The sequence below is a fragment of the Protopterus annectens genome, chromosome 5.part0 (genome assembly GCF_019279795.1).
Source record: "Protopterus annectens isolate FY-2018-M chromosome 5.part0, PAN1.0, whole genome shotgun sequence".
Lineage (NCBI taxonomy): Eukaryota > Metazoa > Chordata > Ceratodontiformes > Protopteridae > Protopterus > Protopterus annectens.
Genome location: NC_056735.1, coordinates 393,756,860 through 393,773,836, shown reverse-complemented (window position 1 = coordinate 393,773,836; position 16,977 = coordinate 393,756,860). Strand labels below are relative to the sequence as shown.

The window sequence follows — 16,977 nt, the reverse complement described above, 5'->3', positions numbered from 1 at the left end:
ATGCATATGCAGGATGTAGCTGATGGATTACAGTATTCCTCTGTTAGAGCATTGGGTTCCTGTGCAGTTTCCCTGCCTGCATAGTTACTAACCCTGTTGATTCCAGACTGTCAGCACAGTGAAGATGTAAATGAGGTTAAAACTTATTAGAATTATTGAATCACAAAATAGAGTAAACATGTAAGGATGTTCACTTTGTGTAGGTACTTCCACAGTGTTCATGTTGAATGCATGGCAACACTGAATATTGACATCGGGGAGGGGCTGTCAGGTTACACTTGCAGAGGTGAACATGTAGGGCTGTGAATGGTGAAAGTGCATGTAAGCAGTGCACAATTCCTAAGTTCTATGTCATCCTCTGTATTGTTCATTAAAATGTATCAGATCTGTCCACATTAATGTAAAATTTATTTTTTTAATTTTCATCCTTGTTTGTGTGATGCAGTGCTTAGCGCAACCACGAAAAACAGAGGAATGAATGGTAAGTTTCTCTGTGTTGTTATGTAACTATTCCTGTGGCAGCACATGTATGTGTTAGGGCTGAAATATAGATAGTCCTGGGTTCAACTCCAGCATGTGTGACCCTTCTTTCACCTTTTATGGTTCATGTTTGCGTGATAGCCCAAAAACGGAGGAAATATCAATTTTGCCTGTGCTTATCTTATTTATCCAAAGGTGCACAGAGGTGAGCAGAGGTGAGTGAAGATGAGCATAGTGCACCAATGAGCAAGCAACAGGTATGTTTAATAGATTCTGTTTATAGCATAAGTAGCTGAATTGCATGTTAATCAACCAGTCCAACATGTTGGAGCTATTCAACAATGTATAAAGCATCCATGTAGCCTCCATTCTGTTTTTTCCTTTGTCCTTCAATACCATTGGAGTAGAGACAAGGATATTTTAAATGGCACGATGCTAGGGGCTGCTGCAGCTATTCTATATCTGCATGTGCTAGCGGCTGAAGCCAATGCTGGTGGTGCTGCTGACAATAGGCCTGGGCTGAGAAGGAGAACAGTGTTCAGGCCATGGGTAACTTTCCAGGTGTTACATGACCTGGAGATTGTAGAGCGCTACAGGGTGGACAAGGACACATTACAAGAACTCTGTGAGCTCTGCTGCTCTCAACTCAGAGCCAAAGCCAACCAAGGGGAATCCATCCTGGTGGAAACTAAGGTATGTGTAGCCATTAGAATATTAGCTACTGGTACTTTTTAAAGACCAACTGGGGACATGATGGGTGTGTCACAGGCATCAGACTCCAGGATCCTCCACCAATTTCTGGATTCTATGCTCATACATGCCAGTCTTCTTTTTCTTTCAGCCGCTCCTGTTAGGGGTCGCCACAGTGGATCATCTCTTTCCATTTCTTTCTGTCCTCTTCATCTTGCTCTGTCACGCCAACCACCTGCATGTCCTCTCTTACAACATCCATAAACCATAACTTAGGCCTTCCTCTTTTTCTCTTACCTGGCAGTTTCATCCTTAGCATCCTTCTCCCAATATACCCAGCATACCTCCTTATGTCCAAACCAATGCAATCTCGCCCCTCTGGCTTTGTCTCCAAACCGTCCAACCTGAGTTGACCCTCTAATATACTCATTTCTAATCCTGTCCATCCTCATGACATCCATTGCAAATCATAACATCTTTAACTCTGCCACCTCCAGGTCTGATTCCTGTCATTTCTTCAGTGCCACTGTCTCCAACCCATATAACATAGCTGGTCTCACTACCATCTTGTAGACTTTGCAGACCTTCCCTTTCACTCTTACTGGTACCTGTCTCTCACAAATCACTCCTGACACTCTTCTCCATCCACTCCACCATGCCTGAACTCTCTTCTTCACCTTTCTTCCACACTTACCATTACTCTGAACTGTTTATCCCAGATATTTAAATTCATCCACTCTCACCACCTCTAGTCCCCGCATCCTCAACATTCCTCTGTCCTCCATGTCATTCATACACACATATATTCTGTCTTAGTCCAGCTGACCTTCATTCCTCTCCTCTCTAGAGCATATCTCCACCTCTCCAGGGTCTCCTCAACCTGTTGCCTACTCTCACTACAGATCACAATGTCATCCACAAACATCATAGTCCACGGGGACCCCTGCCTGATCTTTTCTGTCAACCTGTCCATCATCACTGCAAATAAGAAACGACTCAGAGCTGATCCTTGATGTAATCCCACCTCCATTTTGAATGCATCCATCACTCCTATTACAGACCTCACCACTGTCACACTGCCCTTGTACATATCCTGTACCACTGTTACATACTTCTCCGCCACTTCCGACTTCCTCATGCAATGCCACAACTCCTTTCTAAGCACCCTGTCATATGCTTTCTCTAAGTCCACAAAGAACAATGCAACTCCTTCTGACCTTCTGTATACTTCTCCATCAACACCCTCAGAGCAAACATTGCATCTGTAGTGCTCTTTCCTGGCATGAAACCATACTGCTGGAACTAATCATCACCTCCCTTATTAACCTAGCTTCCACTACTCTTTCCCATAACTTTGTGCTGTGGCTGATTGATTTTATCCCTGTGTAGTTACTACAGCTCTGCACATTACCCTTATCCTTAAAAATCTGTACCAATATACTTCTTCTCCACTCTTTAGTCATCCTTTCACTTTCCAAGATTTTATTAAGCAATCTGATTAAAAACTCCACTGCCATCTCTCCTAAATACCTCCATGCTTCCACAGATATGTCATCTGGACCAACACCCTTTTCAGCACATATTTTTCCCCACTGTTTCACCGTGTAGTGCACTACCCTGAAGGACTGGGTGCATTGATTGCACTCATGTACACATTAAGGCACTACCTGGTAGTAGAGGGTAGAATCTATATTAACCACAAAGGATACCACTCCATCAACTGCCAAGTCATGTGTAATGCTCAGGGAATTATCTTGAATGTGTGTGCTGGCATCCCTGGCATTTATCATGACTCCCATATCTGGCACACATCACAGCTGTACTAGATGTTTGCTAGGGGGGACATCCCACATGGACATCTACTGGGGAATGTTAGCTATGCCCTGGAACCATTGCTGATGGCTCCCATCAGAAGTGCACACACACCCATGGAAGAATGCCATAATGAGGCACACACTCAAACTGAAGACATCATAGAGCATGTGTTTGGGCTTCTGAAGTCATTGTTCCAGTGCCTAGATATATCCGGTGGAGCCGGGCAGTATAATCCACGCACATGAACCCAAATATTCACAGTATGCACTATGCACCACGATCTGATCCTACAGAAACAGCTGCAGCAGGATCAGCAAGGGGAAATGACACACATTCCCCCACCAATGCCTAGGTCACCAAAGCCACAGTCCGAGGAGGAATCATAGGAGGAACCCTCAACTGTTGTCCCTGTAGGCAAAGTAGGCATGCTCAGTATACCCTTGCTTTGGCTAAGAGACAATGCATAGCACATTCACTGACCACCTAGGGATCTAATACCTTTAACTTACTCACATACATATAGTAAAATTGATGCCAGGCAAGTCACATAACCTATACCTCACCATGTATTGGTTGTGTACTGCTTGCATCAGAGTCAGCCCTGTACTAAAGGTGTGTCAACTATTGCATTTGCAAGGTAAGTCCTAAACTTAGAGTGTATTCTTTAATAATATTATAGCATATCATTTTTTTTCCTAACTTGGTAAAATAAGTAAGTAAATACATGTGACACCAGACACTTATTTATATTTGTCCATCAGTAATTAGTAGGCCTCAGGCATGAAAGATTCACACAGTCATACCTCTGAATAATTCTAATGTTCCCTCTATGGTCTCAGTTTACCACCATACCTTTGTACTGGTAAATCACTTGAAGACAGAAATTAGAAAGTGATGATACACACTGCAGTTTCAAAATTCAGATTTGCATGTGTCATAACAGTAACTAAGCTTTGTCCCCCCAAAAGAGGAGTCCTAGCAGTAACTCAGTTATGTTAACCCCAAAAAACAGTATATGTGTGTTTGTTCCATCCAACCTGGACTTCATTTGTCAGCAAATGCATATCATATTATTCCCAGTTAATATCCTCTCACATGTTAAGGCCAATGATATAGAATGGCTTACACACTGCTTGTGTCAGATAACTGCTAAGTGATCAAGAAATACAGAAGGGTAACACAGATCTGAAAATGTATTAGCATAATTATGACAGGTTGTGTTATCACTAGCTCCTCTATGTCCAAATACATAAAGAGTTAAATGTGCAAGTCACAGTTGATGGTTTGATAGCAGTGTACATTCTGATGCAGTTGGTTGTATGACAAATGACTTTTTATTTTATTGATGCAAAGCTGCTTGTGTGCCCAAGAGGACTAAGGCATCCTTCCTGTTTTCTGAAGCTGTAATAATAAGAGGGCTCAAATCCTAACATATGTTGAAATTTGTGATGTGTACTATCAGTTTTTACTTTGCGTTTACAGATTTTACATATGTATTCCTTAGTTTTTAATATATTTTCCTATTTGTCTTCTTTGAATTCCAGTTTTGTGTGATGTGCCACATCCATAAAATCTGTTTGGCTAAGCTTATCTTGATTGTGTGATGTGAAATATTGTGGAAACAGGAAAACCAGATTTTCTTGAAAGCAGACACCCAAAAATAGAAAATGGATACATTCAATTAATGCTCCTAGCCATCATGAAAAGCCAGCCTAGAGTACAGATGGGACTGGAGTATAGTAACAAGCATTAGCAATGCACCTTGCATTTGCACACTGCTTTCCTGCACACAAACAGGACTAGCACACATGCATGTACACTTTGTTAACCATCATGCAAATCCAATGCTCATTATGCTATGGAATTGTATATATGATATTTTATTATTGCTGTTTATTGTCCAGTTCCTTTGTAGGACATAAAACTACATGTGGAAACATTGCAAACTAAGAGTGTAATATACAGTAATATAATGTAATATTATATTATATATTAATATATATATATATATATATATATATATATATATATATATATATAAAATAAAGCAATATATGTTATGACAATGATGATAATGATAATAATAATAATAATAATAATAATAATAATAAATGTTATTTACAATGCATTAATTTGTTTCCACCTCCCCAACCACCCCAAACAAGCACTACAACCCTAGGTTCTTATTACCTTTTCCACACATATATCACAATACAAAGTGTTATACATAATGTTGTGTGCTCACTCATGGACAGAGCCACTTGGTGGTGCTCACAGCATTGCTCTGCAAAACTCAAAACAGCCAAGTATGCTCGATTAGGGCACTTGTGTTGTTACACAGCCAGGCTTCCAAACAACCTACTGCTATTAGGCTACTAGCCTAAGATGATACTATGAAGCAATGTACCAACGTCTTGTCTCCCACATGGCCTGCCGATGTCATCTACTATAAGTTCACCTGAAATTCTGACAAAATCAGGCTTGTGATGTGGCATGAGTGATAAGTACTGTGTTCTGTAGTCTGTGTTCTTAGATAGGTAAGAGTTCTAGTCTCACTGCAGTCAACTGTGTGTGTGTGTGTGTGTGTGTGTGTGTGTGTGTGTGTGTGTGTGTGTGTGTGTGTGTGTGTGTGTGTGTGTGCGCGCACATCTACACAGAGGCGCAGAAGTGTGTATCCTACAGTTACCTCTCCAATGGCATGACATGTCAGTTTTTTGAGACTTGCACAAGCCTACACATCCATTTCATGCAGTCCTGTCAACCTATTTTCTCCCACATGGCCTGCCGATGTCATCTACTATAAGTTCACCTGCAGTCCTGAAATAATCAGACTTGTGCCATTGTGTGTGTGATAAGTACTGTGTTCTATAGTCTGTGGCCTTAAATATTTAGGGGATCTATTCTCATTGCAGTTAAGTGTTTGTGTGTGTGTGTGTGTGTGTGTGTGTGTGTGTGTGTGTGTGTGTGTGTGTGTGTGTGTGTGTGTGTGTGTGTGTGTGTGTGTGTGTCTACACAGAAGATCAGAAGTATGTTTTCTACAGTTACCTCTCCAATGGCATGACTTGTCAGTTTTTTAAGACTGCACAAGCCTACACATCTATTTCATGCAGTCCTCCTAAACTCTTGTCTGCCACATGGCCTGCCGATATCATCTACAATAAGTCCACCTGCAGTTCTGACAAAATCAGACTTCTGTCATGGCATGTACAATAAGTACTGTGTTCTGTAGTCTATGTAATTAGATAAGTAGGGGGTCTAGTCTCACTGTAGTCAAATGGGGGGTTGGATTTTGTAGGTGTGTGAGCTGTTGCTGAACTTTACAGTGAGCCTTTTACAGCAGCCTGTGGGACACTGTTATCTTATTCTCAACAGACACTGCTGATGTCATCATCTATAAAGTTTTGTCTGACACACTCCAAGCCAGACTTGAGCTGTGGCACTTGCATTAAGTACTGTGTTCTGTAGTGTGTGTACTTAAATAGCTAGGGGTTCTATTCTCACTGCAGTCAAATGTGACAGATGGTTTGTGTGTGTGTGAGCTGTTCCTGGACTTTACATTGAGCCTTTTACAGCATCCTCAGGGACATTGTTGTCTTGTCCTGGACAGACACACGTATGTCATTACTAGGATATACAGTAAGCAAAAGAAGCTACTGCCTACAAATACAAAAGTGAGAACTCAGAACTGGAATACCACCCTCCTCAGCCTAAACAAGCAAATAAGACTACCTGTGCAATTTCTAACCCCAACCCATATTTTCTCTTTTGTTTTTTTTTTCTTTCTTTCCCACACAGCACAGTAGGGTAGACCTGGCCCACAAGATCCACCTGCCCCCACTCCACTTGCTATGGCACCAAGGCCCAGCATGTCTGAGCTGCAACCTCATAGCACCCGTTGTGTTGCCCCATGCACTACCTGGCCCCTCAGGTACTTCTGCCCAGTGGACATTCCTGTAATTTCCACCAGGAGCAGTGGCAGTGTGGGTGATTTTATCACCAGAGAAAAACTGCCAGGGATGGTTCATAGGTTGTGTGCCACATTGTGCCTATGCCAGATGGCAACACTACTCTCCATCACTGTACTAACACAAGAAAATGCAGATGTCAGACACTGCAGCCACTGTGCAGTGAGATGAGAGTGATGACAGTCCAGTGGGTGAGGACTTAATTTTCACTGTCACCGAGCTTGACATCCATGAGTTTGGAAGGTCCACACCCATACCCCAACCATGGTGTTCACCCACCTCTTGTGTTCTTCACCATATATGTGTCTTGTCTGTATGTTCTGTCTGTCAGTAATTGCTCACCTTGCCAAAATACCTACCTCAGACATACCTGTGTCCCTTCCCCAACATACCTCTCCCTCTTAAAAAAAAAAAACTAGGGCACCTCTCCCAAAAAAGAAATTGTCCTATATGTAGCTCTCCATGTCACACACGTGTCTACTTGACACACTTGATTCAGTCCAATTGGCTATACAACATGATTAGGTTGTTGTCACCTTTCTCTTTGGAGGTGACAGTCCAAATTCAGTAATCTTCTACACATGTGATCAGTTTTTCAGGGCACATTCTCAGTTTGCATCATATAATCACAATATATACTCATGTTGTCCACCTCCCAAGCAATAAAACCCCGAGGGATCAGTATTTTTTGCATACATATATCAACCACACTACAAAGTGTAATATATAATGTTGTGTGTTCCCTCATGGACAGGGCCAGTCAGTGATTATGACAACCTTGCTCTGCTAAACTTAAATATCCAACTATGCTCAATAAGGATTGTTGCGTTTTTACACAGCTAGGCTTCTACACACCTAGGACACACTGTACATTTAGGCTACTGATATCATATGAATCTATGAATCCATGTGCCTATGCTGGCCTCACAACCTGTTGCCCCCCCCCCCACAAAGCCTGCGAATAATATCTACCATAAGTTCATCTGAAGCCATGGAAAAGTCAGATTTCTGCCGTGGTGGTTGCAACAAAGTACTTGAGTTCTATAGTCTGTATAGTTAGATAAATAGGGGTTCTGTTCTTACTGCAGTCAAGTGTGTGTGTGTGTGTGTGTGTGTGTGTGTGTGTGTGTGTGTCTACTCAGCAGAGTAGATGTGTTATACTACAGTTACTTCTCACATGGCTTGTTAGTCTTTTCATATTTGCAGAAGCCTATGCATCCATTCCATGCAGCCCTCCCAACCTCTTGTCTCCCACATGGCCTGCTGGTGTCATCCACTGTAAGTTAACCTGCAGACATGTAAAAGTCAGACATGTGCCATGGTGCTTATGTCTAGTACTGTCTTCTGTAGTCTGTGTACTTAGATAGGTAGGGGTTCTGTTCTCATTGCAATCAACTGTGCGTGTGTGTGTGTGTGTGTGTGTGTGTGTGTGTGTGTGTGTGTGTGTGTGTGTGCGCGTGTGCGCGTGTGTGTGTGTGTGTGTGTGTGAGAGAGAGAGATGTTACTTGACATTAAAGAGATCTTTTTATACCAGCATGCGGGACACTGTTATCACGATATGCTCAGACAATGCTGATGTAATCAGCTATATCAGATTATTGCATATCCAAACATCCCACCAGGCCAGGATCAGACACTGGCCTGGAGCCCAGGTAGATGTCACCTTAGGTTCATAGGAAGTTACTAGGTAGAGGACTGGTGACAGGTATGCTTTGGAGTATGTCTAGTGAGGATGGGGGGGAGTGAAGTTTGCCTCAAACTGTCTGGTAGCAGATTGGCAATGTCTTCAGGGTCAGTATGTGTGGTACCATCTACTCCTAGTTGGTCACAAAGTTGGGCCTTCACTTTTAGATGTCTGACATAGCTAAAGAACCCCTCCTGAATATCTTTAGCTAGAGATGCTACTTTAGGTTTGTATGTGGCTTTAGAGGACTTTTCAAGATAGCTAATTTCCCTGTTAAAGCTGTGGAAGGTGTCCTTCCTCTGCTGAGTCAGTTCCCTCTTGTTCTTAGACATTACTTTCTTCCACTTGTTGAATAACCTATGTATGCTCAATGCCCACTAGGGTGGCTTGTTTTCTGTGAGGAACTTGTTTTGATCCATTCATGTCCAGCCAATGCTATACATTTGTATATATGTTTATACAGGCCATTTGTGTGCACCTCTGTATAGCATTCATTGTTGACAGTGGTAGCAGGGGGTTTGCAACTCTTCATGGCATCAGTTAGGAGCCTATAGTTTACTTTGAAGAAATGTTTCATTCTTTTTGCTCTGCAGGGGTTGTCAGGTATGACTGTGAATGTGAATGAGACTGAATTGTGATCTGACCTGATCAATGGGGCCAACACACAGATATACTGCAGATAACCACTATGGTGGTCAGTGCTAAGTCTAGGACATTCAAGCCCCTTGTGGGTGTGCAGACTATCTGTTACACAGCATGTGTATTAACAAAGTCCAGGAAACTTAGGGTGAATGTGTCTGTGCACATATATGACTCCAAATCAATGGAAGGATAGTTAAAATCACACATGACCAAGGTGTTTAGCTGTCTAGTGAGTGACTAGATCCAGGTAGGCAGAGTGGTCCTTGTGGTTCAGGGTAGGAGACCTGTAGCTATCAATGATATGGAATGGTGTTTTCATACAGTTATTTGGAATTGGAATAGTGCTACAGAGTTCTACTGTTTACCAGTCTTGTGGTGTAGTTATCTTTAATGAAGATGTATACACCTCCACCTTTGGTTCTTTCATGCTCGTTTTGATGTGTGGACATGTGGAAGGCATTGTACCCCTGCATGGCCAGGGTGCTCTCTGCGGCCTTAAACCATGTCTGTGTGACTGAACAGACATGGGCATCTGCCAAGGTAAGAAATTCTTCCAGTGAATGCAGTTTGTAATTTACACTTCATCCATTAAGCAGCATAACCTTTAGTCTGTCTGTGGTGGATTCTTTTATGTTGGGACTTTACTTCTGACATTGCCTGAAAAGGCCACTATGGAGGAGGGAGGCAAACACCTTCATATAGTACAGTGAGGTATATCTCCAGTCATTCACTGCAACATGAACTATGACAGCATCATAATGGTACTTGTTGTTGAGAGACTTGAGTGCGTGCATGATCTGATGGACCATGGCACCTTACAGGCAGCTATCTGTGACCATCACTTTGTCCAGCCTGGTGAGGAGGACATCTGTGAGGAGAACATCTGTGCATCTCACTATGGAGTCACTTATGAGCAAGATATTTGGTTTTGAGGTGTTTTTCCTGATGGGCTTATTAGTTGAGACACTGGTATTTGTTTTATTATGTGTAGTGGATTCTGCTAGGTCTGTACTGTGTGCAGTAGGATTGCCCCTGGCAGGTCTCCAATCTTTAGTTAGGTTTCTAGCGAGTACCTCACATATGTGGGTTTGTGTGTTGTGAGCTTATGTGCAACAGGTGAATTATGTGTGCTGACAATATGTTTGATATCTGGTTTGTTGTTATGTGAGAGAATTGATTCCAACTTCATAGTATAGATACAGCTAACACATGTTGTGTTAGTTTGTTTTAGCAGTAACTTGCTGTCAGTATATATGAGGCAATTGGTCTGTTGCCTCAGGATGCCCATGTCCATCAGGCTGTCTGGAGACATGTTGGGAAACTGTCTGTCCCTTATGGAAGGTATATACAGTAGTAACTAGTAGGGAGTGGGCTAAATGGACCAGGTTTCGGTGTAAGACTAACAAAATATGTATATTCCATGGAGGGCTATTGTTATAAAAATGTGTCAATGTTTCACAATGCACACTCAGATTTCATGCAGAGCAGCAGTGCAAGTTCTGAGCAGCTATGGTAAACTGAGTGCAAACACCCCAAAATACAACACTGGAATACAAGCAAAGTTAAACTATTTTAAACAAATAAAACAAGGGAAAGGCCAACAGTTAGCCTTATTCTAGCAATCCCCAAGTCAGATGGGTTCTTGGCTGCACATTTCTGCCATAAGGGTGCAGGGGGGGGGGCATCTTAATGCAAGAGGATTGGTTTTATTGCTCTAATGATACCAAATAGCCTAGATTCGGCAAGTCCGAATTGAACCTATGCTAAAAAATGCAGAACTCCTAGAAATCCAAAGTGCAGAAAATCACAACAGAAGAACAAATATTTTAAATAAAGTAACAATCCAGCATAATACTCCAGCAAGAATGTAGACAGAAAACCTTCCTAGTGTGAAATAAGTGGTCTGGAACACAAGTGCTTAGACCAGAACTAAGACACTTTCGGAATACCATACACAATACGCCTTTAACCAGCAATTCCCAGCTTAGAAGGGAGTAGGCTCTCCTCCCCTGCCATAACAATCTAAACCACAAACCTTCCTAATGTAAAATAACTGGTTTGGAGGCCAAGTGCTTAAACCATAACAAAGAGACTTAGAACAACAGCCACAATAAGCATTCAACCAGAAATTCCCAGCTCAGAAGAGCAGAGGCTACCATCTCCTCCCACAAGTGTATAGACGACAAACCTTCATAATGTAAGACAACTAGCCTGAAGCCCAAGTACTTAAGCCAAAAGTAATATGCTTAGAATCACAGTTACATTGTAATTCAACACCATACAGATGACAGTGACATGTCTGTTAATCTACCCATATACATCATGTCATGGCTAGTAGTTCCTGTGTTATCTTGATGAGAAAGCCCTGTGGTCTGTCCAGCTGCTGCATGTATCTGATGATGCTCCTGCAAAACAGAGCATTATACTGTACTACTGTTCTGATGAGTTTGACTACAGTGCTATCATACAATCTTGAGATGGGATGGCATGTCTTATGATGTGCACCATACATATGTACTGGAAAACATTAAAGAGAAAGGTTATAAAGTAATGACACACATTCCATTTCCTGACTTCACAACCCTTACAAGAGAATACACTAGAAAATGCTGTCATGATGATGCTATCCATTGTAACATTTTGCAAGGCAAATATAATTGACAGGTACAAGTATCAATTCAACAAGACTAGGCACTAATGTAGCTATGCACCCTGTGCATCAAACTCAAAGCTTTTGCATCTCTGAATCCAAAAGATAGACAGCAGAGATATGGCACAGCTATCATCACTTGCACAGGGTGCTGTGGGGGTGGGGAGGGCAGGAGGTCTAGCCTGAAACAAAAGGTTGGTGAGTGTGTATGTGATGGAGAAAGTGAAGCAGCCAGGATGTGTGTGTGTCTGTAGGGGTCATACATGTGAACGTGGTGTGTGAAAGTCTGCATGAGCACAGCCAACTTCAGTGCTAGCTCTTCGTCTTAGTATGTTGGACAAGTGTGAGACCAGCATACCTCTCAACTGTACAGATTTTTGCAGAATGTCCAGATTTTTGCCTATTTTTGGTCCATTTTTCACAAAACTGTGGTTTTCTGGCAAATTAGTGGCAAATCATTAAAGATTGAAGTTAGAAAATAATGACAGACATTCGAGTTTCAGAATCCATACCCTTCAGAAAATTCTTGCTTATTCTATCAGCTTTCTAAGTTTGTAAGAGCAACAATTAAAAAATTGTCCCTATTATTGAGCCTCCTTCTCACTGTCATTTATGGCTTTGTCCAGATCTCTTGTTCTTCGTGGTTGAGAGGTATGATGAGCTGGGTTCCTATGAGTTCAACAAAAACACATTATGTCGAATGCGTTTTCGTCAACACATGTAGAGCGAACAGGCAAAACAGCAAAGCGACTGTTCAGCGAAATTTTTCCCTGGGAAAGAAGTCGCTTGACCGCTTCATTGTTTTGCTGTGTTCTGAAGTGTAGTGTGGTCCCTTGTCTGGTATAACTCCCAAGCATGATTGTACATCAGTTACTGACCTTAGGGTTAGGGTGCGGGTTAAGGTAAGTGCATATGTATGAAAGTGTTCATTGTTATATATTTTATGTTAAGTGTATGGTTGAGTTCCGTGTGTATGTGTTTTCAGTTGTTTACTTTTGTTTTGGGGGGGTAGAGTTAGGGTTAAGGTAAGTGTGTATGTGTTTGGAGCTGTTTATGTGAATGTGCGAGAGTTACTGACCTTAGGGTTAGGGTGCGGGTTAAGGTAAGTGCATATGGTTTAAAATGTTTATTGTTTTTTTTTCGTTAAATGTATGTTTGGGTTATATGCATATGTGTATTTAGTTGTTTCCTGGTTTTGGGGGGGGTATAATTAGGATTGGGTATGTGTGTATGTGTTTGAAAGTGTGTAATGTGTTTTTTTTGCGGGGGTTGGAACAGCGATTTCTTTCCCTAGGAAAGAAATCGCTGTTCTTCAGATTCGACATTTTCAGCTTTCACTGAAAATGTGCTGATGTAACATTGTTCATTGTTTTAAGCGTTCGATGTTGCAATACAGACCCAATGAGCTATGCATGGCAGAGGTGGCAGTTCATCATTGTCACCTCTGACCACGGGAACTGGCTCTGCCAGGAGTTCCACTGGCACCTACATGCTAAAGGTCAGATGGAGTGCTGTTACCTGAGCATGACTGATATCTGCTGGACATGCTCCCTTCACAGGAATACCCAGGACCATGACCTCCTACCCTTTCACATCTGGGTGTGTACAGCAGACTCTTGGTGAACCAGTTGAAGTACTGTCACTGTGGGACAGTGATCATTAATGGCTCTCAGCAGATGTAGCTGATCTACACCCATGAGGACTCTGTTCCCCTCCCAGCAGACCTTCCATCATAGACACTGCTTGTTCCATGACAGACACCCCTCAGTCCATTTCAGACACCCCTTGTTCCAAGGTGTCATTCATCTGATCCAGGGAATCAGTGACAGGGTGGAGGCAGTTACACGTCAGCTTGTGCCACATCCACAACCCTGTGCATTTGTCTGAAACACCTTTCTGAACATGCCTGTGTTTCCATGATGGCTCTAAACATACATTGAGTTATACATGAAGAGACACCTGCAGAAGGTGGAGGAGGGACACCAGACCCCCTCTGATCACCTCTATCAACCCTCCTGTGTGGCACCACACCAACACTTTGGCTACAGCCAGACTCAACAGGCACTGAAGCCACAGTAGCCACACTTCACTCCTCAATGTCATCACCCTCCACCTGTCCTACATCTGTGGGCTGAGTGGACTGAGTAGGCATAGGCCTACTGGCTGTGTCTGGAGAAAAAAAAGGGGATGGCTGGATGTCAACCTCTGTGTCAGATTCAACCTGTGCATGCCCTGACTGTGCCTCAGTTTCACCACCATCATCATCAGTATCTGATGAGACACTGGCATCAGTTGTACAAGACCTGCACTCCCACTGTCATGATCGCCTGTGATAAAAAGGGAGAAAAACAAGGATGCATTAATACCTGCATTACTATAGTGCAATATATGCTAAGCAACTAACAGTGCTACCACTATTACAGGCAGTACAGCACTATACACAACAGGCCTAAAATAACACATTAGATTGCCAGAAATCGATTTGGAGTATTGAAATAACTTGAGTTAGCTTACACGTGCAGGAGACTTATGGTGCTGGATTCCTGATGGTCCTGAAAGAAGTTAAGTAAAAGGTAAGGCCAACATCATCATATTTAACAGAAAATCAGGAGGTACTACACATACTCCTCTCAATCAGTATGACATTTTACTTTAACAAGTACGTGGCTGACAAATCCAAACTGAGCTTATCACTGTACTAATATTCAATCCCCCCCCCAAAAAAAAAACACTAATTTTTATTTCAATTGTTTTACTATACAACAGTACTCAACTGATCATATAACAAAGCCTACCTGGAAGCTCTTCCTGGGACTGAGAAGGAGTTGTCCCCCATGAAGGACATATTGTGGGCCACTCTGCTGTGAGTTGTCCTGTGTCAGAAGATTTGCCAGGAATTCCTCATGGGGGTGAGAGGTGGTTCTGCAGCAGGCCCACCCCCAGTTACCCTCTGGTCTTGGGCAACAGCAGCTGCATGCCTCTGTGTAGATGTGAGCATGTCAGTGGCCTTGTGGTGAACCTGCTCATAGGTATGGTCATGGCCACCCATGACATTTATGTTATCAATGATTTCCTGCCATATCCTCAGCCTCTCTGGCATATTGGGAGGATCCCTTCCAAGAAAGAAAGCGCTATGTTGACATAGCAGGTCCGCTATTATAGTGTTTTCTGCTTCACTGAAGGGAGACTCTGTACCTCAATGACATTTCTGGTCCTAAAACACAACAGAAAGATAATACACATAAATGGCACATAACTACAAAGTAACTGTTACCATATAAAACAGTTACGGTAGGCAGTCAGTAGTACGTACTGGAAAAACATAACACATATGGCATATGTGAAATATGTGAAATACTTACAATAGCCAGGATGTAAAACAAGGAAAGTATCAAGGGCAACATATCCTTGTATGTTAAAATAAAAATAATAATAATAGTTGACCACCATGGCTGAAAACCAGTTAAAAACTTTAATAAAATAAATAAAATGTTGATAGTAAAACACAGGTGAGCGACTTCACAGCATTATGCTGCTTTATCAGACCTATGGTAACACAAAACAAATGCTTTCAATTTAAAGTATAGTACATCAAATCACATCAGTAGAGATGGTCTTATGACCAAATCCTTTTTGTCTAATTTATATGAGTGGTATAAGGACTCAGACTTGAACTTGGATATGATTTTTGTGACCCTCAATGTGAATTCACTCTTCAGAGTAATACTTAGTGAAGGTATTGAGAATTTCTGATAAGGCACAGTGGTCTTTCGAATAAAAAAAGTGATGCTGCTCTGTCACTTGCTAGAGCTTATTCTGGAAAACAATGTTTTTATTTTTAAAGAGTTTTTTTTACCTGCAGAAAGTTGGAGTAGTGATGGGTACTATGGTAATTATTTAAATACCTCCAGCTAGGGATTGTCTGTTTCATAGTTTTTGGTTTTCAGTTTAAGTGAACAAAAATGGTTTTGGCTGCTGATGATATTCAGAAAGCTAGAGGTGTTTGGGAGAAATTTTATGTAAATGCTGAGGATAATGGAGCAATTGTATTAAGCAGAATGTTCAAAGAGCACCCACATACTCTGAGCTACTTCACAAACTTCAAAGAACTACAGTCGACTGCAGGAACTGCATCAGTTACAGAACTTGAAGGCCTATCAGAAGTGCGCACCCATGGCAAGAAAGTTTTGTCTGCTCTGAATGATATGGTACAGCAAGTGGATAAAATGGATGCTTTAAAAGCTATTATTGAGCCTTTAGGCAAGAAGCATGCTGTGGAACTGAAAGTGGATGTAAAGGAATTTGAAATACTTTGTGCAATTCTGCTGGAACTCATGGCTGAAAAATGTGGCGAAGATGCCAAGACAGACTTCAAAAAAGTGACAGATGTTGTGTGTGAACAAATCAAGTCTACTTATTGAGACTGCTGCAGTTGATACACAAATGGATAATAAAATAATGAAACCTCAAAAAAAGAAAACAGAGGCACAGCAAAATAATGGGTATAGTTCCCCATACTAAAGGGGTGGCGTAAGCCACAAAACTATGGGCTAGGCTTGTAAATGCCCTCGGGCAGATAGCCTAGTATGAACCTATGAACCTATGAACCTATGGGGACAGTCTGGGCCAACAGTTATGCAAATATGGTGCTAGAGTAATGACAGCATGAAAAGGTTCTCAAATGCAGACATTTTGTTAACATCAGCTTTTACAGATGCTTTGTTGATGATATTTTTATTGTCTGGATGGGGATGTTAGAGAGCTGACGTATTTTGTGGAGTTTCTACATAGTACAACTAGCTTTCTGAAGTTTAGCTGTAACTATTCCAAGGTCAGTATAGACTTATTGGATGTGAAAGTCTATAGGAATATGTTTGGGAATGTGCTTCCTTATATAAGAAGCCTTGTAAGAAGAACAGCATACTTCATAAATCTAGTATGCACACCAGACACATTTCTAAGAATCTCATCAAAGGACAGTTATTGAGGGCGATGAGACTTCCTGATGATGATGAAAAGTTAGAACAAGTCTTTAAATATCTAACTGAGGA

General features: G+C 41.7%; 1 protein-coding gene across 1 annotated transcript; it reads left to right on the top strand.

The window, feature by feature from the left end:
- The first annotated feature begins 15,862 nt into the window (after positions 1–15,862).
- LOC122802026 (cytoglobin-1-like) lies at positions 15,863–16,401 on the top strand. The gene has a single exon (XM_044071763.1). The coding sequence runs from the start codon at positions 15,889–15,891 to the stop codon at positions 16,345–16,347; it is 459 nt and encodes a 152-aa protein (XP_043927698.1). The 5' UTR covers positions 15,863–15,888; the 3' UTR covers positions 16,348–16,401.
- Positions 16,402–16,977: the final 576 nt, after the last annotated feature.

Excerpts from the sequence above, each read along its gene's own strand:
- LOC122802026 (XM_044071763.1), top strand. The coding sequence starts at position 15,889 with ATGGTTTTGGCTGCTGATGATATTCAGAAAGCTAGAGGTGTTTGGGAG.